The following is a 22599-nucleotide window of genomic DNA, read 5'->3' as shown; positions in this document are numbered from 1 at the left end:
AAGAGTCTAAAGGACAACAACGAATCACTTTATCCTGGTAGAGCATTGCTTCAAAACTGTCTATCATTTACACTGTAAACTGATTTACGCCCTTGAGGGAGCTTTCTGCCTATAACTCACACCCGTACACCCTTTACGGTTGTACAGGTGAGAGTCATAAGACAATTTTGCACCCTTAAGGACTCTTAAGGGTGTAAATATAGGTTTACAGTACACCTCGCAGGAAAAGAGGTTCTGGAGAAAATGAAGGTCAAGCTTGACCTTATTTAATTTCGCGGCGGAACCTCGTTGCCAGCCCGTCAGCGTGACGACACAGATCGAAAAAGTACTTCCTCGCATTTGGCCCCAAGGTTCTGTCGCGGGGAAAAATTCTCGAAGCTTTCCAAGTTGAATCTTTTATTCGTTTAGAAAGCAAGGTGTGATTTTTGAGAGGACAGTAACGAGAAACAGTAAATCAGCTTTGACCGGTAGATTAGCCTTTCGAAACTCTACATAGTCATTAATTTTGCGGTAAGACGTTGGTTACTAGATGGTGATCTAGTAATCAATCCTAGTAAGTCGGTGAGACTTCACGGATTTCAAAATGCTATCCCGTGTATGGGCCGTTGTACGTGGCGCGGTAAAATTCAATGAAGTTCTTTCATTTCGATCTTTGGCTCTTCTACGCTAGTGTAGCACATGTTTAACGATAAAAATACAATAAGGGGCCTGAGCAGACGTCAGCAAAATCCATTGCGTCACAGAGAGCTGTTGCGGAAAGGTCACCGTGGCATCGCTACCAGCCTTTCACTTTTGCGTCGGTAAAAGCGGTTTTGTTATATTGTTATTATGATTGTCGAATGGTATTGAATAAGGGCAATTTACTATTGAGAAAGTTTCGCTGAGCGAAAAAAAAAAAAAATACAGCATACGAAGAAGAGGCGAGGCGCCGGACATGACAAGATGCTGTTTGACGACTGTCCTCTCCATGTCGCCTCTCTATTCTTTTTTTTTTCCCCTCTTCTACTTCCCACGTTCACAGTGCGTTACCAACTAGCCTAACAGTCAACCCTGCGAAAGTAAATTAGCAGTGCAGCTCAACTTACTGTTATCATTAGTGTCCCTTTAACGTTCCTGACAATCACACCCAACAAACAAAAGAAAAAGTGACGACAAGACACAAAGAGACTGCAAGTTTTGTTTCTTTTAGCACCTGATCTTGTTTATTTCCAGTCATGAGGTGCAGCCGGACTGCGGTGACTCAGCACCTGCCGAGCACTGGCAGGCAACACAGAGCCTTTCATGTGCGTCCTTCTTCATTGTGAAATATGTACACGTCATTTATCACTCACTCACGCACACTTGCAGCAAGAAAAACAAAGAAACAAAAGAACACATGCTCACAGTATTTTTTTTCTCCCCAGTCATTCGATGGCTTCTCGAACGACCACTGGCCTTCGTCGGCCGAAAAAAAAAAAGAAAAAAAGAAAAAAGACTTAAATAACAACACCTCTAACGTCACGACCTGTAACGAATTTTTGAACACAAGTGTTTGAAGGCGGATCCCGCAGTGGTGCTATCTCGTTCGCACTGTATTGTGCTGTTCACGAGCCACTGCCGATAGCAAATATGATAAGGTACGCATACGCAGTGATGATCATATCAACCACGGTTCTTTATCACGCACTGTGTGCTTCCTATTGGTTTGCAACAACGTAAGGGTAATAGAAAATCAAAAAGTCGAATAACCTGAATTTGTACAACGACACCGACATCTCTGATGTTTCCAACTGGCCTGTTTTAAGCAGTTGTGGTAAGTTTTCTTCATCGATATCTTGGCTTGCCCTTTTGTCATTGCGTTACTTGCCAGAGTACGCGACCGATACCACCGCATTATTTTGCAAGCGTCCATTATGCGGAAATTCGAATAATCTTGATGCCGAGACTTTTATTTTTGTGACATATATGTGTTGCATAATGAACTTATCTTTACAGGGAGGTGCCGCTATAAAGCTTGTAAGTACTTCTGTACGAATACTTCTTTAGACAAGTCCTTCTCGTAAAAACACTGGTCCGTAGGCCCTGGCGTTACCAGGAGCTCTAGGCAACGACACTCCTACGCGAACACAGCAACGTCATGGTACAGTACTGCCTCACGCACGACAGGATGATTGCACACAACAACCACCGCGCATAAATCAAAATGCAGGGTGGTCGGGCTGCTTGGAGAGATCAAGTAAACTGTCACAGCCGAAGGTGCATTTCACACCTATAGTTTTTTTTACCCTTTCATGTCTATATATGTATATATTCTTTCCTTTTTCACAAGAATCCAATCTTTGTTTTCAATTCCCGTTTCACACTTCCGCTCGTACTGAATCAAACAAAAGACGCGAAAACAAATAATTGCGAACTAGTGTCGGACGCTTTCCACACGAGAGAACTAAAAGTTGATGTGAGAACGTACACAAGACAAAAAACCTTGGTGTCGCGCCTCGACAATCTCTACAGTGCGTTCCTTCCCAGCGACGGGATATTGACTGCGGGTCCAAAGGGTGGTCACACACAGTGTGTGCCGATCTGCTCTCGGCCAGAGGTGCCCGTGCGGGGACTTGATTAGGCCTGCGATAACTACGAGCCGTATGGTGTGCACGGGTGTGTGCGTGAGGGGTTCGCGCACCTGGACACACGACTGGTCCGGGGGCTTGCTCTTTGCCCCGACATGGCGAACTGCAACAGCCGACTTGCCTCAGAACTGTGCAGGCGTGTCTCACGAAGTGTCCTCGGTAAATGCCGGAAAGCGTCACTTTTTTCTCTCTTTTTTTCGGGCAGGAGAACAGCGCCACCTGGCCCGGCGTGAGAAACGCGCGCGCCCTCACAACGTGACCTTCGAAATCGGCAACAGCACGCTCGCGATCTCGGATGCCGTGTCATCGGCGTGGGGCTCTTCAAAAGTGAGCGAACGACGCTTCGGCGCGAGCGTTTACAGGGACACGCATACAAAGGCTGAATGAAATCCGTGTATATACAGACATCTACCCAGGCTCGTCTCATTATTTGAAACGCTGGAACCGCGGTGTCATTGTCAGCGCAGAACAATCGCACTCCGGGAACAGCTCTTGAGAGAACATTCAGGCCTGCGCTGCCCGTGATATTGCGTTTATATGAGAAGGCCTACACTCCGTGCTTTCAAAGCAGGGCGCCGGTGACGCTTGGTGTGTTTTCGTCTCCAGGCGTAGTTATGACGGGAGCGTAGGTAGTCCGAGATGACGTCACATCACGTGATGCTCGAGCCTAACAGTTACTTAGGCTGTGCTGACTCTGGAACCGTGCACTAAGTGCGTTGTTCCAAGCTAAATATGTGAATGGGCACCATACAACAGAATTAGAGGACGGTTGATGACTTTCAACATGCGCATGCGCGTGTATCTCAAGGGATTTCGTCTCGAATGGCTGTCGGCGATAACACGCTCTACGACAATTTCACTAGCTTAGAAAAGTACCTTCTATGACTGCAATGTAAACAATGCGCTGCGTTTTTTTGTAAACGATATTCTTGGCGCAAGCTCGCAAGGTGTCATCGGGAAATATCTGCAGCGTATATGCGTGAAGCCCTGTCAGCACTCGCGCCGAATCCACTCACTCCACACGCAGTTAGCGGCCAAGGTGAAAGTCGGTGACAGCAATCTCCGGACAGGCGAGGCGCGAAGAAACAGGGCAAACGAAAATTGCGACGCGTGGGCTGCTGCGCTCGCGGGCAGCGCCGACTCTCTGCATGGAGTGGTGGTCCCTCTGCACACATCGCCGCGCCACTCAAAGCAAACGCCGCGAAGCACCCCGCGCGCGACGAGGTGGGGCTGAAGGTCATAGCGTCGGGGCTGGCAGCACAAGCATCGCGAGCGGTACCGCACGAGTCCTCCTCGGCAGCTCCGCTCGCGCACTGGACTGTCCACACTTGAAAGCAGTTCCACTCGCGCAACGTCACACCCCGCCGCGTATAGAGTCCGGGCGGAAGGCACACACATATGACGCACGCGCGCACGCGCGACGTAGTAGCAGTACGTACTTTGTGACGAAAGATAGATTAGGTTGATATACTATAGCTCTCTTGTCTGTGTGCTTCCACGATGTCCGTCCGGTCAGCCTCTCTCAGGTCTCTCTCAGTCCTCCGTGTACCGTTTCGACTTCGTATGTACAGGTGTTCGCGACGAGTCGCGAAAGAGCGTTCGTTTCACGCAGGTGACGCGAGAGGAGGAGGAGGAGAGGGGTTGCGATGATGACTGCTCACGGCGGCGAGTTCTTGCACTCGAAGCACGTGGCCGCACTCGGGGTGCTGCTGCCTTCGGTGTCCCGACACGGCGGGTGACGTTGCAGCTGCTGCTAGGCCATCGCGCCCACCATGCTGTTGGAGGCGGCCAGGCTGAGTCCAGCGGTGGACGGACCGAGGCCGAGACCGGACAGGCTCGTGGCCGTGGTCATGTGCATGGGCGGCGACGTGACGAACGTGCCGCCCATGGAGATGGGCATGTTCATGTTGCCCTGGTGCATGTAATGGTTCATGGTCATGGACATGGACGAAGCGAACTGGTGGCCCGTCGGCGAGAAGCTCGAGAAGCCCTTGTCCAGGGGTTTGATGCAGTCGGGCAGCCCCATGGCCAGGCCGCCGGCCCCGCCCTTCTTCTTCTTGCTCTTGGAGGACAGCTTGCGGTTCCGCGTCTGGATGCCTTCCTTCTTCATCGTCAGCGGCCGGTTCACCTGCACCGTGAGAGAGAGACAACGCTTAGCATGCACCGCCGAAAGAAAGAAAGAAAGAAAGAAAGAAAGAAAGAAAGAAAGAAAGAAAGAAAGAAACGTCTGCACGGAGCTATCTTTCCTCCTAACGTTTCCTAAGGGTTTTATGGAAGGAGGCAGCTAGGGCACATATCCTGGTGCGGAAACTTTAACCGTCTAGTTTCAAGGCGTGTCTGAATTACTAGTCTGCGGTAGAGAGCAAGCTAACCGCGCCGCTCTGCATTCAAGCTTGGTGATAAAGTGATAAACAAGCGCATGCAATGCAGCTTCTCTTTGAGTATCAGAGAACTGGATCCTTTAGAATGGGGTGGCCTTTGGAAAAACGTATATCCAACGTATGTATCCGACGAATACTCAGACTTCCCTTATCGAGGCGGTATCCTTGAGCGGGAGTGGGCTGGCATCAGTCCAGATAAGCGCTATACTGATTTTACAAGCTATGCACACCAGAGCACTCTGTTTTACGTTGCTCGGCACAAAGAAAACACGATTGAATTGGTGACCACATCACGTAATTGCTGAACCTTCTACCACAGGGCAAACAAACAAACAAACAAACAAACAAAAGAGAGCTACGCTTAAAACATATGCTGCAAAACATACGCTGTTATCATTGTTACTGCTGCAGAACGCTTGCACAACAGAGCGTTCTTGGGCGGTCGTGAACTGAGTGAAGTCGGGCAGAACAGGCGTTCCGGGAGGTAAGTTCGGAGTCGTCAACGAAGCACTCGTTACGTTTAGTCTTAAAAATGGTACCCCATGTTAAAAAAACCCTGTTTAAAGTACGAGGAAGAGGGGGGTGAATCAGTCTCAAATTTTCCCCAGCGCTGAACGCGGAGAGTCTCCGACCCGCGCTACGGAAAGGCTCGGTCCGCGAATTCAAGGCCGCACCGCGCGAAGAAGCAGCCAATTTACGATCGGGTCCGGCCGCCGTCATCGCCAAGCCGGCTTCGCCCCGCGGAAAAGCACAAGCGGCACCGAGCCGCGTTATATACGCATTTGAGAACGACCACAGTACTGCTGCTGCTGCTTGCTTGCTATATACCCGGCTCCGGGCAGAGATACACCCATGGGAACGGATGCTCAGGGGGGAGGGAATGGTAAGGGGGGGGAGGCAGCGCGCAGCAGCTTCAATCCCCGTAGAAGGAGCGCAGAACGCGAGACGGTCCCGCCGTGGCACTGCATAGTGGTTGCGCGGACTTGCCGTGGGGACCGGTCCACCACGCGCTTCTGTAGCCGCCGCCGCGGTGGCTTGCAGCGTGAATGTGAGAACCCTGTCGCACACTGAGGTAGCCCGGCGGCGGCAACAAGGCTTCCAAACGAACATCCAACCCCCAAAGCGGGCGAAAGAAAAAAGAGAAGAAATAAGGCTTGCCGTTTCTCTTCCGAGCGGAACGTGGAGCCACATTGTCTCTACGTCTCCAGAGCATTTTCACTCGTCCGCCGCTAGGGGGACGCGGCAGCGCGGCAAAAAGCCAAGAGGTGGTGGTGGGGGGAGGGGGGTTAGCAGGAGGGGGGGGGGGGGGGGCTGGTCGAGAAGCGTCGCCAGTGCTGAATTTCAATAAGGGGCAGCGGCCCTTGTGCGTAAGCCGCCGCCGCCGCCACCGCAGGAAGCTCCGCGCCCTTTTGTTACGCGGACCGATGATCCGCATGGCTTGCCCTGGGACAATTTTCTGAAAGTTTTCTTGGGAGTACGTCTTTATGCTCTTTACGAAGAGTTTTGGGAACGGCTATGCTCCGGTGGCGACTCGCTCGTCCGGCTCAAAGAGTTTTTAATGTCTCCTATATACCGGTGGCTTTGGGTCGTTCATGTGGGAGCGAGACATTCTTTTAGGAGACCACCCAGATGCCTCTCGCGCCAGCGATTTCTCCGAATTCCGCGTCACCGAGCGGCAAAACCAGCGGCGTTTTGGGAGACTCGTGAAAGTGATATCGCGAGCTCGTGTACTGTTTGAATTTTTCTTTTTTTCGTCGTGGGAACATAGAGGCGTGCGATGCAGCTAACGAAGCATAGTAAGAAAATTGCGTGCGCGTTGCATTTGGGTGCGAATAATCACACCATGATGGAACCGTAAACTACGATAGAAATATCGCGAAACGTGAAATGAGTGAACAAAAGTAAAATTGGGTGGGGAGTGAGATGGAGAAAGTGTAGACCTGATCGTGTACGATTCAGACATCGGTGTAAATTGGCGGACACGTTGGCACTTGATTAAAATAATTAAAACAAACTAAAGATAAGATGAATAAAGCAAGGCAGTGCTGAGGAAAGACAGCACGTTTCCAATGAAATAGCTAGCGCGAGCACAGCAAAATATACCAAAAGGCGAATTCATGGGGGTCTATGATTATCGTGCGACTTTTTTTTTCTCGCGAAAAGGTCGATTGTGCATGCTTATCTGTGAAGGAAGGTACCCTTAAAGTCAATACAGGATCGACATATTCCCTGTCATAACGCAACGAAGCGCTTCTTATTGCGGAATAGCGCTATTTCTTACGTGAGTTGGGTGCAAGATAAACAGAAAAGTGCCCGTATGTATCTGTGGCTGTGCGCCTTCAGAGACAGCGAGCGCGAACTTGGCAGCGCGCCCCTTTGACACAGCATTGTTTTCGTTCATTACCGGCAGATGGCGTGAGCATTCCGCAGAGCATTCTGCAACTAGTATTGCACCAGGGGCTCGCTCGGGGAAAAAAAAAGAAAAAGAAAAAGCCTCCTTTCTTGTTTTTACGGTGGTGGCATATACCCGGAAAGTGAGCATTTTTTTATCGTTTTTCAACAGCGCACGAGACACACAAAGCTTCCAGCATGGGTGAAAAAAAAAAGAAAAAAAAAAGGACGTAAACATGCAGTTGCGCGCGGCACAAGTCAAACAGGACACAAGCGAAGAAACACGATCTCGTATACACGTGATCATGAGAAACAAGTAGGGAGCAAATTAATAGCGTTACCACCGCCACCATACTTCGACATACTTCGCCTATCGAGGAGCAGTTTTGTGCAGTGTTGAGCCAACGTCCAACATTGGCCCTTCTTTCGACTGCTGTTCCAGATGTGTGCGCGTCCACGAGCATGCGCATATATATATATATATATATATATATATATGGAGAGAGAGAGAGAGAGACGACTGTGGGAAGTGTCAGGTTGTCGTTACTCAAAAGACCACATGGCGTTGTTTAACATACCCGTGTCCTCCTCTTCTTAAATGCTTCCGTACGGAAGCATTTAGGAATGAGGCCGCATGTCTGCAGGTCGCATGTCTGCAAGACGCGTATAGGCACGAGACGAGCCTCGTCAGTAATCTTTTCTTCTTTCACTGGGAGAACTGGGGGGTGGGGGGGGGGGGGGGGCGACTATACGCAGCCATCGGAAACGAATACACGGACAAAAAAAAAAAAACGGAAAAGACTTTCGGAGAGCAGCAGCCGTTGCTGTATACACAGAACCAGCATCATAACCGCGCGTCTTCACGTGTTTCCCGGAAAGAAGAAGGTCACATTCCGACGCGCAGGACACTGCGACGACGGGTCCGACGAGAAGAGAGAGACATGCGCGCGCCATTTCGCGGTCGCGTCGCGCAGGCCGTGCGGCCATAGCATCGCTCGTCGCCACAGCTACCGTCCTGCGCGCGCGCGCTGCACACAATGCTCGCCATTGTCTCAGGTATGCATACACGGTGGCGCCATCGAGCCCCGTTCCGTGTTGGTCGCCAGAACCGGTGCGTACGTACAGACAGGCTCGTTCGTGCAAGCGTACATGCGGCACAAGCCAGCGCCTCTGTGTTCTGTGTAGCTCGATCGCTAGGGCGTGGTCGTTGGAGCGCGCAGACAGAACAGTGTATACAAGCTGGACGATACTCAGTAGGGGGTGTACGCAGGGGGGAACGGAGGGGGGGATGGCAAGGATGGGAGTAGGCGCGCAGTGAGGGGGGCGAGAAAATGCTGCAACTATACGCATGCACCGATGTACACAATCGCGTACATGACTGCGAACGGCGTCCACCACGTTCTGGCGCGTTATAGCAGGAGTCGTTGCCACGAAGAAACAACGCCTACCCACTCATTCTGATCCGCGCAGTGTATCACCCACCTCCTATGAGAGGGGGGGGGGGGGCTACTGCCCTCCAATTTCCTCGTGTGTAGGTCGCGGAAAACAATCGCTGGTATTGTCGCGTGTAACAGAAAGAAACCTTAGAGCTTATGTGTGTCAAAATGGTGGGACAATGGCACTCTACTGTTGTGTTTGGGCAGCGCGTACAAGCTCGTGCGTCAAAGCTCGGTGACCGTGATCGAATGGTTGCGCTGCGAGGGGCGCTTGCGGTTCGGGAGCGTCCCCGCAGGAGAAGCTGCTGCAGCCACAGCCTGCTGTTACCGTCGTAGTCGTCTTACGGGTAAATAGGATGCTGTCAGCTCTGCTTCCTTGAATCTAGTCGCAAGTGAGGCAGCCATCGTTATTTCCGTGGGCAAAAAAAAAGAAAGACAAATAGAAGAAACGATAGAAATAATGGTTACGGTGTCGGCGCCACTATAAGCGGATCGGATGCAGACGAATATAAGCTGAATAGACTTGGATACTAATGATTAAAATCAGCAATTGCTCCAGTTGGTAACTGACTCCCGACGAGAGAGACGTTTTGCACTATAACATACACACTCAATTTATGCATTCAGCACTACCAAGTTGTCGCCATCATTGCACCAACCAGCCGGAGATGTACGACGCTTTCACTTGTCATCCCGGCGTCGCCGACGCCGGTCGCTGTAGGGATGCGAAAAGAAAACGAAACGACATTCCGAACGACAATGAGCAGCGCTTCGCAGCCGCTACTGTGATTGATGGGTATACCAAGCTTTGCCGAACTGAAGCTGGGAAATATTCCAGCTTGTGAGCTCTATCGCAAACACGTGCCCAGTCACGCGGAGAATGCGCCCTTGGAGATGTTTTTTTAGATCCCGGACTCCCTTGCCTCGTGATAAGCGATCGGAGGTGTCACCGCAAATGTCCATGACGTCACTCCCGCTTTGCTTCCGCTGTCGCTAATATAGGCTGTGCGTTCCGGTGCCGCTGTCAAGTGTAGAAAGCTTCAGCGCAAGGTGCCTTGTGAGTTTAACGCACTCGCGAGAGCTTTTAGCGCTGCGCTCGAGTAGTCCGGCGTCTTAAAAGATTCCTTCACTTTTGCGTTGTGCTCCTGCTCGGCTCTTTTTCTAGAAAGTATAATAACCTAATGAATTAGAGTCAAAGTTCATCGATCAGCTGCTACGTCAACGAATATGCGAACTGCCTACGTGGAGTTCTTTCTCTTTTGCGTGACCAGACATGCGTAAGCCAGAATGGAATTGACGTACGTGTGCTGCGACTTTAAAGTGCAACGCGATCGACCCGGCGCGCAGGCCGTGTAACTATACATAGCAAAATGTGTGTCGCGGTGCTACTTTTTCTTGGAGCAGGCGAGCTCCTCGAAACTTGAGTGTGCATGCAACCCATACTACTCCTTTAGAGCAAAGCTATTAACTAGACCTGAGCAGACGACGTCTAAATCCATCTTGTCACACAACGCTAGCTGCTGCCATTTAGGTGGCGGCGTCACATTACGCACCGTTCTCCGCATTTGCTAACTTCCCGGCCTCGTCCCACGATAAGCATTGTCGTTTCGGTATTGCAAGAACGTACAGTTATAACTATAACTCAGCCGAACTTCATATCTAAGTTTAGCGTCCATTTAATAACCGAATGTGCCCACGAGCGAAGCCATCTATAACAGCAACTGTAATGCGCTACACATTGTACTACGAGAGCAACCGCTTTAGTACACAATGCAATGAATTGTAGGAGGCTCGAGCTAGCCGTCAACATTCATTCCCTGTCAGTCTCGGCTGTCAAAAAAAAAAAAAAGAAGAAGAAGGCCCGGCGTGCCCAGCGTCATTAGACAACGCCGAGGCGCCTGGTCTTCGCTTTGGGCGGTTTGCGAGAGGCGCTAGTTTTTGGCGGAGCGCCTAGCTAGCAAAGGCGGGCCTGTTATTTTTGCGGGCGCTTAAAATAACGAAACAAGTCCTGTCCTAAAAAAAAAAAGCGAAAGCGAGAAACGACGACTTGTTCGCGGTGCGACGCAGCAACATTCCTCCCCCCCTCCTCCTCCTCCTTTTTTTTTCTTTAAACCTAACCGCTCTGGAAAAAGAAAAATTATAATAAAGTAAACTAGAGCAGCCGAAACTAAAACGTGTAGGCTTCGTTCGAGCAAGGCTTGGCACCTAGTCGTTTCAAAGCCACGACGGACGCACCGTGTATACTCCCACTTTGTTCCATGCAGCAGCGCGCGTTGCACGCATAATTATTGTCTCCGCGTGCTTCTTACAGGGACACTTTCCGGTGGCGTGGCGAGAAAAAAAGAAAGGGAAGAAAAACGCAACTGTAATGGCCAATGGACGACGGGGCAAAAGCGAGAATTTGGGTGTGGCTGCCCATTTTTAACAACTGGGCGAAAGTGCAAATGAGCACAGGCTCGCGTATCGTCGCAAGGTGCGTGTATATATATAGGGAAAGAAAATGATATATAGGAAGCTTCGAAGGAAGGCTGGCAGGTTGAAACGGAGTGTCTATGAGGCAGGAGCGTGGTAGGAACACGAGACGGCAGAATGCTTTTTAGCGGGGTTTTTTAGGCGTTAGGTGGCGTGAGAAATCGCTGCGGGTGTAATGGCGGCCGGGGGACAGCTGGCAGGCGAAGCCACGCCGAGCTAAGGGGGAAATTTGTCTTTCGCGGGCCCTTATTTGATTAGCGAGCCGACGTGTTTGTCTTGACTTGGCCCATGGCAGCCGTCAGCTGGACTCTTCGACGAGCCGCTGTTCTCGGGAGTCGATTTTTATTTTTTTCTTGCGCTAGGTTTATATTTGCGCATGCGCACGCGACATTCAGCCCGCAGAGTTCTCGATGCGTCCTCCTTGAAAGAAAGGACGCAGGGAAAACGTTTTAGCTTCGCCTATGCTATATGTACGTGCTACTGAGGGGACACAAGTTGACTGAACAATGTACAAGTACAGTGTGAGCCGCACTTGTATGGAGTGCCGAAACGGGCGATTTGGTCGCCGTCTTTCGCCGAAGAATGCAGGAGATGCCCACACCGCAACAAGGTCACGCGTAGCCATGCCGCATGCCCGGTCCATGCGGAACCTATATCTGGAAACCAGCAGCTACCGCTTTAAAGGTGGCTGCTACGGACGGTCCAGCCACTCGACCGCTCTGTATAGACAAGTGTGTTGCACTGTGCGTTCTTAAGTCAATGCTAATATTGGGTCAGGTGCTAAAAGTTATGAACGTCACGATGAGGTGCATTCTCTGCTTTTCAATACAAACGTATTTTGTAAGAACGCCTCATTAGATACGCTTACTAGTGTGACGTTAGGGGCGGTAACACAACGGAGTTAGATGGCGTGATATTCATATTGCCTTGTCCTTTGTGAACGCATGAAAGAAGAAGAAAAAGGACGGGAGCAACAACAGCCACAAAAGAACAAAATGGCAGAGCAATAACATACAGTTAAGAGAAGAAGGTGACTGTGTGTTCGGTACGCGGAAAGCGGAGGGGGTGGATGCAGGATTAGTATCCCCTTTTAAAGAAGGGGCGGAGGGTTGCCGCGGATTTGGCACAGAGCAATTTGCAGATGACGCCGGTCTTTCCATTCTTTGCAGCGGAGGAGACGGTGCATCCCCTTCTTTATGTTCTCTGCGCCGTGCTTCCGCGTTCGAAGAAAGCAAGCCAAACATGCCGCAATGCTCCCGCATGTTCGGACAAACCCCCTGCCGAACGGAGGACGGTCGGCGGACGCGGAACAAGTTGTCAAACTTGCAGCACTTGCCGGACAAAGGCCGACGCGGCGGCCGCCTTCCGTCCGTCAAATCGGCCGGAGACGGACGCCATTCCCCTCCCCGCCCCCCACCCACCCCGTCTTCTCTACTTCAAAACAGACGAGATGGAAGCAAGGTGGATGAGGGGTGGACAACAAGCAGCTGAGACGAACGCAAGGCAACACCCCCCTGGCAGCCACGCTGGACAAAGCTACGGGAGCGGAGAGAGAGAGACGATAGCAGCAGCAGGCAACGGCAGCCAAATGCAGCGGTGTCGCCAGCGTGGGGGGAGGGTGTAGTTGAATGTGCACAGGCGACGCGCGCGTGTGCGTCGGCGAGACGACTGGCCATCCGTCTTGACGGCTGGCGCCCGGCGCGAGTCGGCACACATTCGGCACTCAGTGGTGCTGGCGGCGAAGGAACAGTTTGGCACCGGGCACACAAACCGGGCGACGGACGGGAGGCCCATTTTGTGTCCGGGAGCTCCGAAGCGTGTCCCTCGATGCCGCGCCAGCAGATCGCCCGTTCCTTTCCTTTCCCCGTAACCCGGGGTCCCGTCATCCCGAGAAAAAGAGGTGACTGAGGAGAGACCTAGGCTGGGAAAACGGGGGTTCGGGGGGCAGGGGGGGTTACCTCTTTAAAACGCGCTCAAGCCTCCTTCGCCTGCGGCTTCTCCGTCTGTGTGACTGCTCGGGAGACTGCCAAAAAAACACACGCGGTGAGGAGGAAGAGAGAGCTGGACGATGGCTGGAGGAGGAGGACGAAGAGTATGCACAGGGAACAGCATCAGCAGTAGCCAGGCGTCAAGACGACAGGGAGAGGGGGATCGGCGGAGGAACGCCGCGTCCGTTTTCCGACGCTTGCACCTCGCACACACACACACGCGCGCGCGCGCACACACACATGCGCTGCCGTTCCCAGGCCGGCGCACCGCGCGAACGCCCATCAATAAACACAAACATTCGGGGGCAAACTGGTTTCTCGGCAGGCGACCACCGCTGCGTGCGCAGCACCGGCTGGCCCCCGCCCCCCGATAGCACTTTCACTTGGCGCTTTGCGCGCGCGGCTGTTGTCCCGGCAGTGTCCCGCTGGGAAGCCACGAGTGCGATGGCGGAAAAAAAAAAGGGGGGGGGGGGCGTGTGGGGTGTTACCTGCATGAAGCGGCGGAGGAAGTGTGTGCGACGGGTCACTGCTGCTGCTGCTGCTGGCCGGGACCGTCCCGTACCGAGCAGAGAGAGAGCGCAAGGCAAATATTTGCAACCCTTTTTGCGCCGAACCGTCGTGAAATAACGGCCGACCTCTTCATGGTCGTCTCGCGGTGCCACTCAGGCTTTCCCTTGTCCAGGCGCGGTGAGCAGTTTGGCGCGCCGTTGTTTGGGGCTTGTGTGGGGGCGGCTGCGTTCGGTATAGGGCCACCCCCCCCCCTTCTCTTTCCCCCTCGCGTCGTACTCACTGCATCAAGAAGGGGAGCGAAGGCTGGCCGACGGCTGTCCTGCGCGACAGGTCGCGGCCTTGAGAAGCCCAGCGGTCGCCACTTTGCGGCCGCTTTCTCTAGCGGAGTCTTCTTCTTCCTCCGCCCGGATGCGTCGGTGCCGACGACGAGTGCCGTTCTTGACGGAGCGGCACGAGCCTCGCGTACTCAAATGCCCTTTTTTGTGCGGCGCGACGCAAACGTTTGTGGTGTGTACGTTCACATTTTCGGCGCTCTGTGATGCGGGGCCTGCGAGACTGGCTATATAGAGCTTCGCCGCTCACTGCTGCGTGTGCCTGCGCTGGCACCACTTAGCAACACCGCGGAGGAAAGGGTGGCCGGCCGGTCGCTGGAGTTGAAGCCAGCGAATGAAAACATACTTGAGTCACCTGTTAGCCCCCTTGAATTCGTGGGCACCAGATTCTTATGCAGAGTGCCTAGCGCGTTGTCGACGACGGGAAAACCGAAAGAGTACTGTGCGTTGCCCATATAGCTCAGGTGTCGGGCGCGGTGTTGCGATTATGATAAAAACAAGAAGGGCATGCTGGAAGATAGCTTGAGGTCTGTGATGGACGGGTGTGCACTGGCGTGTGCTGCCTGTACGTCACGGTGATGTAGGTCGACATTGTATGGGATCTCGTTGTGGAAGTGCAGAGAACTCAAAAACATTTCCAGGTGCAGAAAAATGCGAACGCATTTTAAGTTATTATCCAGTTAGCAAAAGGCGTGTGGGCCGTAAGATTAAATCTCCTCTAATCTGCGTGCAAGTCATTTGTACAGGCTTTTCTATAGTGAGGAGGGCGAACGGACCTGGCCTCCCTGCCTATCCAAAATACCCCCGACATTTCACATAGAACTTCAACGTCATCCTCGCCCTTTTAGCATAATTAGCTGGCAAAAGTACAAATTGCTGGCCCTCACGCAACATTAAATGCCTTAAGCAATTTATAACACCTGTGTGTTCCGTTGTGAGCGGCATGGGAAAAAAAAGAAGAAGAAAGGAAGGAAACATTCGTGTGGTTGGACTCAGCTGCAGCTAAAAAAAAAAGAAAGCACCCCAGGAGATCAAAATTAATCCGAAGGACTTCTCTACAGGACGCCTCTCATATATCGCAAGTGTTGCTGTTGACGCTATAGAGACCGATGATGATCCAACAACCTATCAATAAACTTTGACGGGACTATCGCTGTGTATGCGTGAAGACTTGTTTGCGGTCTAATGACAACACTATGCCGTGATTATACACACGTCTTGCTCATCCGACGAGGCGTTGCCGGCACCGGAATCCGTGCTGGCGACCAATCAAGTTTCTGTAGGAGCTCACGTTCGCAAAGAAGCTCTAACTCAAATGCTGTCCGTACACGTATCTACACCTTCTCTCTCCCTTCTCTCGCTTCCCCTTCTCCCTTCCCCCAGCGTAGGGTAGCTAATCAGACTATTGACTGGTTAACATCCCTGCGTTCCTATATTACACTCTCTCTCTCTCTCTCTCTCTCTCTACAGACGATGACAATCCAACAGCCCCATTCTCGGATCTATCTCGCTCTCTATCACACGTAGAGCACGCGGTGGCATTCTGCTGGGCTACTACTACCCACGCAGGGACCGAACGCCGCCGTGAGACTGACAGCTGGCTCGGCTCATCCGAGAGAGTGTGTAGCACGTGACACGCGGACCTGGTTACGCGGCTGACGGCTGCGTAGCGGCTGGGCGGCGACGGGCGAAGGCGGCGGCGACCCTTTAAGCCCCCGCGCGGGGCACTCGGCCGAGCCGCGGCTGCAACCCGAGAGCTCTGTGGATTTGGGTGCCGACGCCGCGGAAGCTGCGCGCACGCGGTCCGGAGCGATTCCGATCGGGACAGTTATAGGAGAGAGAGAGACGGTGGCTTTCCCCGATTGTCGGGGGACCAGGACTTTACTAACGATCGGCTGCGATCGGAAGGCACGGACAGTGGAGCGCTGGTGTCACGATGGGAAGCGGGTTCTGTGTGTCAAACGAGAATGATTTCCGGTATAGTGACCACGCGAATTGAAGAGCACTACATTCACATAGGGAGCGGGCCGTTCCAGTCGCTTGGTGCCTCGACAAAGAATGACGATAGTTGCGCGCGCTTATGATCGGGCAAAGGTATAGGGTAAGCTGCACATCGATTATTGAGGGGTATGATGATGTCTGAAAATATAAAGCAACTGCAGTTGTAGTTCATATTTGTTAGCCAAAACGGCTGCATGCGCGCGTGCGCGCGCGCGTGTGTGTGTGTGTGTGTGTGTGTGTGTGTGTGTGTGTGTGTGTGTGTGTGTGTGTGTGTGTGTGTGTTCACTGAATGATTGCGTTTGTAGCAATTTCTGCCAGTAAACTAGCTTATCTTCCACAGGTAACAGCTTCCCTCTTAACCTTACACATTGTTACACATTGCCTAATATCTTGTTACACATTGCTTAGACACTGAGCTGTACTGACTCTATAGGGCTTGACAAATCGCATTCTCTCTCTCCTGCTCTACAAATTGCATGTGCCAGGAAAGGAGGGTATTTGCTCTCATCTCTCTATCCACCACAACGTATTGCGACTGTCTTAACCTACTGTCGAGTGGGTGAGCTCTCCTTTCGCATTGGCGCAAGAGCTTAAGTGCAATTGGAACAGCGTCATCGCAACACGTGCAGTAGCAGCAGCAAGCGGCAGCAGCGAAGACAGAGCTGGAGGCGACGGCCTCGCCGCGGTCGCGACCTCTCATTTTTCCAACCGCCGTTCCCCTTCTCAAGAAGAGGTGGGGGGAGGGGGGAGTCGCACTTATTGAGCCACCTTTCAGCGAATCAAGCGCAGATGGGGGAAAACAGACAAGGAACAAAGAACTCAACAAAAATTTAAAGAACTCGGAAGAGCAAACGGAGAGAAAGGTGCACGGGGACAACAACGGGAGCTCGGCGAGGAAGCGTGCAAAAGAAAAAAATGATAATAATAGAATCGCGCGATCTGACAGTCGGGCCTGAGAGCGAACGAACGCGCTCGAGCGCACGCGCTGGCAACGGCGGCGGCGGCGACGCTGAATGGCGCAGATGGCGTCCGATAAAAAGGTCCGATAAAGGTGCTCGATAAGGTGCCCGATAAAGCTCCCGCCCGCCGCCCAAAACCGAACGGGAAGGGACGACGGGACCCGAGATCGCAATCGCGCGCGCCAGAGCGGCCAAACAAAGACCGCTCGCCGCGCACTTACTGCATGGGGGCCGCTGCCGCCCGACCGCCCCTCACCGCAGTGTGCAGTAGCGGCGGGTCTTGTGTGCCAGCGCGTCTAAATTCGAGGCTGCCGCCGTCGCTTGCTTGGATCCTGGCGACGGCTGACAGCATCCTCCTCAAAGTTAGCTGCTGCTGCTGGTGTTAGCGCGAAGTGCGTTTTAGCAGCTCCCGGCAGTCGTCGTCTGGCTACATTCTTGTATATTTAGGCTTGCCCCGGAGGGGCCACGCGCCGCATTTCAAGAACTGGAGTGCGAGCTGCTTCGGCAGCCGAAGCACGCACCGGGCTCGCTCGCTTTCCCGAAGTACTTGCGCCAGTGCAAACTTCTCTGTGTTCAACTGTCCGGGAGAGCGCGGCGCAGGGAGCCGACGCTTCGGAGTACACGCGATTTCCAGACTCGACGCTGCAGAAGAGAATAAAGGCATCTGTCATAATTATAGACGTGTCAATCGCGCGTCCTTCGGACCCAGGTATAGCTACGTCCGCGTCATCGTTTGGTTGATTTCCAGCACGTGCTATCTATGTATATGCTTTCTGGAATTTCTAAGACACCACTGCCTGTCTACCGCTATTCTTTCTTTCTTTTTTATCAAATAAATAATAAACGGTTTCCCTCTGCGAGTGGTACATCTCGGTCAATGCTGCTTCTCGGCGTGCAAGTTTGCTCCGGCGTGTACCCTTCGCGACGTTATATGCGAAATAAGTGCCGCCCAAAGTGTATAGTAACATACACGCCTATACGATTCGTGAGACGTCAAGCACCGTCCACTGTGCTTTCTGCGCAGGTTCTCTCCTTCCACAATATCGGCAGTCCCAAGGCCGAGAGAGAGTCGATCGTTTGAGACAGCGCCGGTCTCAGCGAAGTCGCAGCTTCGCCGTGTATATACGAATGCACACGGACGACCAAACACGGGCGTCGATCGACGCCCGTAAAATAAAAGCTACGAGGAGAACAACAGGCCCAGCGCCTGCGTGACGCCAACGAGAACTGTGCGCAGAAGCGAGCGTATAGTTCAGCGAAGCAGCACCTTCGCACGGAGGTCTCCGAGGGAGCGGCGAGGATGAAGGGGGATCGAAAGAGGAAAGGGGGAGGAGGGGGGGATGGAGGTCAAGCGATCAGCCAGCTCCCGAAATCCTCGCGCTGCGCGCGAGTGCACTCCGGCGGGAAAGAGCTCGGCGGGCAATGAGCCTTGCATCCCCAAAACTAATTGCGAGTTCGGCGCCTCGGCCCAGACAGAACGCGTGGAGGAGCCCCGGATCTCCCGTTTGTTGACTGCTCCCCCCTCTTCCCCTCAACCCCACTCCCTCAGTGCTAGTCTTCCGATTCTTCACTGCTGCTGCTGATGGTCGTCGTTTCGCCTGGGAGCTCCGGCCGCCGTAAAAGCCGTAGGCTCGGATTAGGGTCCGAGACGTATAGTGGCCCTCCCGGAGCTCGGACGACGGGTTTCGCGCTCAGTCGCCCTGGCGTGTCCGGCTTTTGCGCAGTTAAGCTAGCCCGGCACATGTCGGGGACGTCTTTGATTGCTGTCCGGCCGTCTGACCTCCTGTTTTTGGCCCTTCGTCGCAGGGGATTTGGAAGGCTCAAGATGGAGCCGGACTACTGCACCTCCCTCCCCCTCTCTCTTTTGCTACGGGACTCCCGAAAAAAGAAAGCGGTGCTCGGCTCTTGTTGGTGTCCGCAAGGCCGAATGACGACGTTAATGCCCGTCTGCCTGGCCTTGTTGGGTAAGTACTGGGACGGTTCTCTGGATTACGGCGGTGTCCGGTTCGAGGAGAATTGCGTTCGCCGGTGTCTACGCGCGTGTTTTGTACAACGTGTGTCGCTGAGACACACGGGCGGTTCTTTTCGCGACGGCCAGACGGCGGGATGTAGTCGCTTGGACATGATATGGACGCTGCGCGGCTTACACCGCGAATTAAGGTAGACTACTACAACTGGAGATATAATTGGCAAACAGAGACAGAAAAAACAAAAACAAAATTTGCGCTTTAGAGTCAGAGCATCTTTCTTCCCTCTCAGGCAAGTTTAATTCGTAACGCTCGCGGTACACCTTCCAGCTTTTCAAGGTTATTATTATTATGAATATCTCGCAGCGTGGAATTTACCTATAGCATCACTGAAGAGTTAGTTCGAAGCGTTCGCAAAACAGCCTAAGTGTATACGGCAAGAAAAATAAAAAAAAGCAAGGGAGAGAACGTTGCTGATAACTAACTACATGCAGATTTGCACAGGTATGGATACACTCCGATCGATGCTCCTTGCAGGCGTTATAGACCTCTTCTCATATTTTTCAATTGATAGAAATTGGCCCTTTATTCGCAGCGGTACTTCCGTTACATTCCTTCCTTCATCTGCACTTCAAGAAGGGAAAGACACCTGTTCAGAGTACGTCCTTGTCAGGAGTGTTCGTTCTTCCTGTCAAAGAATTCAGGTCACTCAAAGCTACAGGCTGGTTCCCTTTCCAACAACGCTTTCTGCGCTTCCCCCCGGCCGAGTGCTTCCACGGCAGTCGCAACGGTGTCCACCTTCACCAACCGCACACCACACCGCCGCTCAAAGAGCATCAGCTCCCTCACCCCCGACCCTTCGGCGCCACGGAGTCGGTCGCCTGAGGCCCTCGGGAGCGCGACAGTGCATCGTTCCGAGAAACGGGCGCCGTGCGCCATTCCGCGTACGCGCGCAGTACTAGAACTCGCTCGTCACTGCCGAACCGGGTCCCATCCTCGAGCCGCAAAGTAGATGCCTCGCGCGACTTGTCGTCGAAAGAGAGTGCAAGTGTAGATGGGCCGAGGAAGGTGGAAGGGGGGGGACGAGGTGAAGGGAAGGGGAACAGTGTCAGAGACAAGGCTACGGTGGACACAGAAGGACCCCAAGCTGTCTGGCAGCGGCGGCGGCGTCTTGTCCCACACAGCGTACGTCCTTCGGGGAGGCCCCGGAGGGTGGCGGCGGAGTGCGGTCGGGTTTCCTCATCGGCCTCGCAGTGCAGAGGAGCGAGCGGCAGAGGAGGGCCGCCGCCCCGTGCGCTTCTGGCTGCACCGTCGCGCACGCCGCTCGCTCGGAGCAGTGCCGCGCGTCCCGGGGCTTGGGTTACGGCCGGCGCCAGGTCGCGTCGCGCCCGCGGCGGCGACGTCGCGACACCGGCTCGAGCACGCGCGCGCTCTTCTTTTGCTCCTTCTGCCCTTCCTCTCCCGACCAACGGACACACCAGCCGGCGACATCCAATGAACCCCTGCCGGCGCCGCCGCCGCCGCTGCTGCTGGCGCCTCGGTGGTGGTGCTTGAGCTGCGCGCGCGCGTTTCGAAGCGCACATCCGCTCGACGCGGCGCCCGCGGGTCTGACACGACCCCGTCGCAGTCGCCGCCGCCGCCGCTGGATGCTGCATGCTGCATTTTGTCGCAGTCGAGCCCGACGCCGAGACCTAGCCCCCCCCCCCCCCTCGCTCTCTCTCTACATGAAACGCGTCTCGTTCACAAACGGCGGCGCCCGTGGCGGAGGCGGGGCGATGACCACGTCGCCGAATCTGGCCATGTATTGCTCGTGTTTGACTGCTCTTTTGGCGGGGTTTAATGGCTGTCGTGAATCTTCGTACTTCCCAAGTTTGCGCGGCATCCGACGCAGATACCGTGTAAAAATAAAGTCATTACGCGGAGCGAGGGGAGATGTAGCGATAGCCGAGAAGGGAAGGCGATAAAAAAAGGTTCATCTTTATGCTGCTGCGGACGCGAGAGAATAAAGGGGTGAGCTAATGAGTTTTAGACGACAGCGGTGGGAGGGGAGGCTCTATCGTGTGTGCTTGTTTGTGTTTGTCGGCGTGTGCTTCTAGACTTGCCAAGGAAAAGGGTCAAGTATCCGTTAGAAGGTTGGGCAGCAGCAAAGGCCAATGTCATGGCTCTGACGCTGCAAGTTGGAACGAAAACGGAATTCTGGGGCATGCACGCGCCATGCACCGGTTTTCAATGTGCTATCTTCGGCTTTGTTAACTCGTCTCCTTGGTGCTGCTTTACAGAGTAGTCGACTTTTTTCATTTTGGTCGGCGCAAGAAAGCAAGACGATTACAAAGAGGAAGGCGAAGTCGTAGTATTCGCTATTTTATTGCGTCAAAGTAAAAACACGATGTCTCACTTTATTACATGCATCTCATATCAGTCCTCCTCATGAGAAGTAGACGGCGGCACTTGTTAGACTTATATCCCCAAGGCGGACTACTGAAAGCGTATGCTAGCGCTTGAAAGAAACAACGGGTGGGCATATGTATCCTCGTGGAATGTGACAAAATCTAAAGCTCTTACACCGGCGTGTAGCTCTGCGATGAAACCGGTTTTACAATTTTCGGTAATGTCTGCCGCGAAAATTCGCAAAACTACTTTTTTTTCATGTTATTTTTGCGGATCGCTATTGCATTCTGCTAAAGTGAATAATTTCTCGAATTCCCGCATGCAGCGTTACTCTCATGTATTAGCGCGACCCCAAATGTGTCTGCAACGACCACAATGTCTGTATATTGTATCTTACCAATGCATTGTATTTAAAGAATAGTAAACTGAAACTGAATGATTTCCTGTCTATAATGGCGTCATAGGAAACCGCTACCTGCAAAACAGGCCAGAAACTCTAGGTCCTTTCGCCGTGTAAATCACAAACTGTTCGATGGCGAACCAATATGAACTGCAGTGCCTCTTTCGCCTCCATCAAAATCGCCCACATCCGCCCCGGGTAACGTCAAGCGATGCAGCAGCGACGACGTGCTTTCCGGCCGTGCACGCGAGCGCTGCGGACGAGCGCGCACGCGGAGCGAAGCGTGCGGTCGCCACGAGATCGACTCCCCCCCACCCTTCTCCGAGCTCTGCTTCGATCCGCCTTATCTCTCGCTGCCGCCGGAACTCGACGCGCGAGCTTATCGACCGGCCGTGCCCAGTTTCATCCGGCCCGCTGTCTCGGCATTCCCCGGGTCTCTCCCCCTTCCCTCTCCCCCGGGCTTTCGAACCCCGTTGCGAATGGAGCCCAAACAAAACGACTTGCAGCGAAGAAGCAGTACGCAGGCCCGCGATCGTGGCGCCGTCTACTGGCCCGTCTCGGCACGGCATCTCCTACACTGACCTCTTCCAATGAATGGGTGTTCCTCGCAGAGGACTAATTGCCTCAATAGTGTAAAGTGCAGGCTGGTTGGTGCACGGCTGAGATAATGTGTTGTTTCGCTTTGCTCTCTCGTCTGACCCTTGACGAATGTTTCCTCATTACTATTATTGTTCTTGTTTTGTAGGCTCTTGCTTTTTGCAGTGCCAT

At 53.3% G+C, this 22599-nt stretch overlaps 1 protein-coding gene across 3 annotated transcripts in view; it reads right to left on the bottom strand.

The window, feature by feature from the left end:
* Positions 1 to 1174: 1174 nt before the first annotated feature.
* Positions 1175 to 22599, bottom strand: part of LOC126522802 (GATA-binding factor 2-like) — a 299824-nt gene continuing 278399 nt past the window's right edge. For all 3 annotated transcript variants that reach the window (XM_055066564.2, XM_055066566.2, XM_055066565.1), the window contains one exon: positions 1175 to 4734. In XM_055066564.2, the coding sequence (XP_054922539.1) occupies positions 4360 to 4734 (375 nt within the window). In that variant the 3' untranslated portion in view covers positions 1175 to 4359. The remainder of the gene's footprint in view (positions 4735 to 22599) is intronic.

This window comes from Dermacentor andersoni, chromosome 6 (assembly GCF_023375885.2).
Source record: "Dermacentor andersoni chromosome 6, qqDerAnde1_hic_scaffold, whole genome shotgun sequence".
NCBI lineage: Eukaryota > Metazoa > Arthropoda > Arachnida > Ixodida > Ixodidae > Dermacentor > Dermacentor andersoni.
Note: the sequence above shows the minus strand (reverse complement) of the source record. Positions and strands in the feature narration are given on the sequence as shown.